Below are 4,666 nucleotides of genomic sequence, written 5' to 3'. Positions count from 1 at the left end.
CCGCGCACCTTGCTGCTTTGAGCTGGCCGTAGACGGTGCGGCCGCGCCGCGATGCCCGGCAGCCTCTCCATCAGCTCCGGCGGGGAGGGCGGCGGCCGCAGGCGCGCGAGGTGGGGGGACGGCCCCGGTGAGCGTTTTAGCTGGGCTCCCGGGGTATTCCTGGGGTCCCGCACTGGCCCTGAGCTTTTGTGCCCCACCACTTCGAGCCACAGGGCCATTTCCGGGTTTCTCCCGGACTTTCCTGCCCGGGGCGGCTTCGAACCTCTATCCTCTGATTTCAGCTTCCTGAGCCATGGATGCCTACTTACACTATGTGTTTTGAGAGATATACTTCCCTGTCTTCACAGGCTTCACTGTTCTCCATCCCCTCCCTCCCTCCCTTCCCTCCTTCCTTCCTCCCTTCCTTCCTTCCCTCCTTCCTTCCTCCCTCCCTCCCCCTCACTCTTTGCTGGTCCTGGAGCTCAAACTCAGGGCCTGGGTGCGTGACTTTAGCTTTTATCCACTCAAGGATGGCATGCTAGCTTCTCAGTGGTTCAATGGAGATAAAGAGTCTCACAGACTTTCCTGTCCAGGCTGGCTTCAAACTGTTATCCTCAGACCTCAGCCTCCTGAGTAGCTAGGATGACAAGAATTAGCCACTGGTGTCTGGCTTTGTTCTTAAAAGGTACTCACCTGATGCCTAAAGTAAAATGATGGGGTGAAGGCAGCCCCAGAACCCCCCTGGCTTACTAAACCCTGAAGTGGCAGTTTTGTACACAGGGCGAACCCCTAGGCTGGGGGTGGGGGGGCTGGAGACTCACATAGCCCAGGTCCAGGAATTCAGCCTTGTTGGCCAGGTTGAGGAAGGAAGAGCAGATAACCAGGTGAACCTGCAGTGGAGATCAGTGATGCCTGGCGCCTGGCCTCTGGGCCGGGGTGCCCCACCCTGCGCCCCTAGATCTGCTTACTTGCAGGGTGGGCAGCAAGGCAGCTAGGCCGGAGAGCTGGTCCTTGAAAGCCTTGTCTTTCTCTTCGTATTGGCTGGGGAGGAGCAGGCTACCTGGGCTCCTGGGGAAAGGCTGCCCGCCCTCCCCTGAGGGTCTCAGATCTGCAGTCTTACTCTCCTCCCCCGAGTACCTTCCCCCTTTGCTGAGGGCCACCTGGATGTCTTACCCCCCTGGTGGAGCAGAGCGTGTACATGTTTAGGCTTTGGTCTGGGTACTTACATACCAAGGGATAAGGGAACGGAGCCCTGCCCCACTCACCTCGGCACAGCCTGTAGTAGCAAAGCTTTTCTCTCTGCCAATTTGTCCTGGGAGAGAAAGCCCTCCACTGACCCACCTGGTTGTGTCATCCCCCTCCCCTCCACTAGCCTGGGGTATGGTGCAGGGGTGCTGGCTAGCTCCTTCCTTCCTGCTTACCAGTGCCTGAGAGCCTGGGCACCCTCATCTTAAATGTCACCTCCCAGGTGTGGACTTTGCAGACAATCTCCCCCTCCCCCATGCCCCCAAGCCTGGCCTGGCCGTCCCCCTGGGATTCTCCAGGGAGCTGTGAGTGACTGGATGACCTGTGGGCAAGAAGATGGCTCATCATCTGCCCCAGGACACTGGAAACTCACAAGAGGGAGGCCCTCCCTCCCTCCCTCCCTGGTGGTGCTGAGGAATCTGCACAGCACGCCTTCCCCCCTGCCCTCACCTGCAAGCTGCTGAAGAGGGCGTGGATAGCTGCTTCCTCCTCGGAAGCGCTGGGACGCACCTCCTCCAGCCTGGCCTGCAGCAGCTCCATGGCCTCCCGAGTGGCCTTCTGCAGGGCCTTTGCCGGCGGAGGACAGGGCAGCCTCAGGGTCCCGGCTCCCGGGTTCTTACACCTCCTCCCCTCTGGATCAGGTCCCAACCTGCGCTCACCATCGTTGCCTGCTCTAGCCGCTCGCAGCCCTGCAGGTAAGCGGATTCCAGGTCCACGCAGTGGGCCCGGCTCTCCCTGCAAGGGGGAGGGGCAGCTAAGAAGACTGGCTCAGACACCCTCAGCCCCCTCCCCTCCTGCTCCCCCAACGCACTCCTGCAGGTCCCGGAGGCAACGGATGCACAACAAAGACTTCTTGTCCGTGGAGAACAGGATGAAAGGCTCCCGTGAAGAGCTGCGCAGCAGGGTGGGGCAGGGGAGGCTGCCGTGAGCCTCAGGGCGGTGCCTAGCGAAGCCCCGCCCACGGGGGTCCCCATGCCTTACAGCACTTCTGGATAACGTCGTGGCTTCTCTGGCCCAGGGCCACGATGTTGTGGCTCTCAAACATGCGTGCCCTGTGCGCCTCTTCACGGCAGTGAGCACACAGCGGCTGCCCGCAGGTGTTGCAGAAGTACGTGGTCTCAGCGTCCTGGGGGCAGGAGCACTGGCTCAGGTTGCCTTCCAGCCCAGGCCTCCAGACCCCCAGCTCAGCTGGCCAGGGGTGGACCTACATCGCTCATCTCACTGAGTGAGTCTGTCCCAGCCTGGGGCATGTCTGAGGCTAAACACAGTCCTTTCCTGTCATCCCATCATCCCGCACTCCAATGTACCCATTTGCAGATGAGGACACGGGAGGCCCAGAGCTAGGTCAGTAGATGTGAAAAGGGCAGATAGGGAGAAGAGACAGTTCTTTGGGAATTTGGTGCAGAAACTGTACTGAAAAATATTGTGTGTGTGTGTGAGAGAGACAGACAGACAGAGAGATAGAGAGGGAGACACAGAGAGTGCTTTTCAAGCTCCATTCCGCCCCTTTAGTGGTGGAGAAATGGTACTGTCCATCCTGGCCATCTGAGGTTACAACTCAGTGGAGGTGGGCAGGTCCAGAGCTGAGAGTCCAGGGCTTAGGTTGCAGCCCTGGGAGTGATCCTGGCAAAGGCTGTGTCAGAATAAAGCCCAGCTCCTTCTGTTGGCAATCAAGGCCACTCCTCAGTCTCCTAGCTCTACTTGCTCACATGGGGATTATCTGCTCTTCTGTACTGTGCTTTGTCTTTCTTCCCTCCCTCCTTCCCTCCCTCCCTCTCTCCCTCCCTTCCTTCCTTCCTTCTTTCCTTCCTTCCTCTCTCTGTCTCTTTCTCCCCCCCCCCCACCTTGTTCTGGTTCCTGGGCCTGAACTTGGGGCTGGTCCCTTACCTCTTTCCACTCTAGGCTAACACTCTACCACATAAGCCACTTCTGGCTTTTTGGTGGTCAACTAGAGATAAGAGTCTCACAAACTTTCTTGAACTATGACCCTGGGATCTCAGTGTCCTGAGTAGCTAGGTTTTCCTAGCTTGGGGTGAGCTGGGGGCAGGAACATCTCTCTCCAACTGCACTCTCCTGCACCCCTTAGTTGCTTACTTGTGCTTGCTCAGGTAGCAGAAGGAGGCCTCAAGGAACGCTTTATACCTGTGGATTGGGGACCCCTTCCTGTGCAGGTCACAACTCCACCGACTTGAATCCACTGGCCTCCACCTCACCAGTGTCTGACGTCTGACTCAAGTCACTTGGACATCTGTCTCCATGTGCGGGTGAATAACAGAACTACGTCGGGACATGAGATGCGCTGAGAGGGGGTTGAGAAATCTACCTCTGGGGTGGACACGGGGTGCATGCTGCCAGTGTAGGGAGCACACCACCTGCCACCACCACTGCCCTTCCACCTCGGCCTCCCCTGCCTGCCTCCTTGCTGCACTCCAGCCCGCAGTTGGCACAGTTCACCACCTCCATGCCGTCTCTGGAGCTGTCCACCAGGAACTGCAGCAGCCGGTCCACGGGTGCGAGCCCACTGGGACCCTTCACCAGGGTCTGGTGCCTGTGGAGGGGACTGCAGCCAAGAACAAACCTCCCTGACAGGGCAGGAGGCTCCCCAGCCTCACCCCTTCCATTCCAGCGTCTGCTAAAGATAGCCAAGTCCCATCGACTGCAGCCCAAGGCTTGCTATAAATAGGCAGCCAGTACTTACCCTGACCCCCTACCCTTGCCCAGTAGCAGGCGATCCTGCCATAAGGTGGGGATTGGACCTTATGTGTGAAGCTTTCCATTACCCATGAGCACCCTTGCATGGGGAAAATTTAGGATCTCTTTCTAGGTCTTGGGTCCGTTGAAGGTGGCTTAAGATTTCTGAGACTCTTTTGAGAGTTACTGGGGGTGGCCTGACTTTTCTTGTCGTCTGACATTTTGGGGGGTGGTGGATCAGTACTGGAATCTGAACTCAGGGCTTTGCTTTTGGCTCTACTACTTGAGCCCCATGTTTAGCCCCTTTTAGTTTAGGATATTATTATTGTTATTTTGTGCCTATTATTGTTGATGATTATTATTACTTTGTGCTGGTCCTGGGGTTGAAACTCAGGGCCTGGGTGCTGGTGCGGGAGCTGTTTTTGCTCTACCACTTGAGCCACAGCTCCACTTCTGGAGGTAAGAGTCTCATGGACTTTCCTGCCTGGGCTGGCTTTGAACTCTAATCCTCCAGCCTCCTGAGGGTTAGGGTTACCAGGTGTGAGGTATCAGCACCAGGCTGGCTTTAGGTTATTATTATTATTATTACTAAGAGCGTTTTGTTTTTGTTTTCCCAGGCCTTGCTCGGAGCCTTGCCTTGGGCTGTTAACCTGACGTGTTCAGGGAAACGTGCAGGTTTGGGCAGGTTTGGGCCTGGAGATGACGGGTGTGGGGAGGCCCCCTAGGTCCCGCTTGCCCCCCCCCACCCCCC

General features: G+C 57.5%; 1 protein-coding gene across 1 annotated transcript in view; it reads right to left on the bottom strand.

Annotated features, from left to right (window-relative positions):
- Rnf207 (ring finger protein 207) overlaps positions 1-4,666 on the bottom strand; it is a 22,614-nt gene that overhangs the window by 10,403 nt on the left and 7,545 nt on the right. The window contains 10 exon segments of the mRNA XM_013031608.1: positions 7-74; positions 801-869; positions 948-1,020; positions 1,245-1,291; positions 1,675-1,799; positions 1,883-1,959; positions 2,036-2,108; positions 2,111-2,116; positions 2,206-2,350; positions 3,640-3,897. Of these exon segments, the coding sequence (XP_012887062.1) occupies positions 7-74; positions 801-869; positions 948-1,020; positions 1,245-1,291; positions 1,675-1,799; positions 1,883-1,959; positions 2,036-2,108; positions 2,111-2,116; positions 2,206-2,350; positions 3,640-3,897 (941 nt within the window).

Source organism: Dipodomys ordii, unplaced genomic scaffold, assembly GCF_000151885.1.
Source record: "Dipodomys ordii isolate 6190 unplaced genomic scaffold, Dord_2.0 Scaffold6, whole genome shotgun sequence".
Taxonomy (NCBI): domain Eukaryota; kingdom Metazoa; phylum Chordata; class Mammalia; order Rodentia; family Heteromyidae; genus Dipodomys; species Dipodomys ordii.
This window is presented reverse-complemented; position numbering and strand designations above follow the sequence as displayed.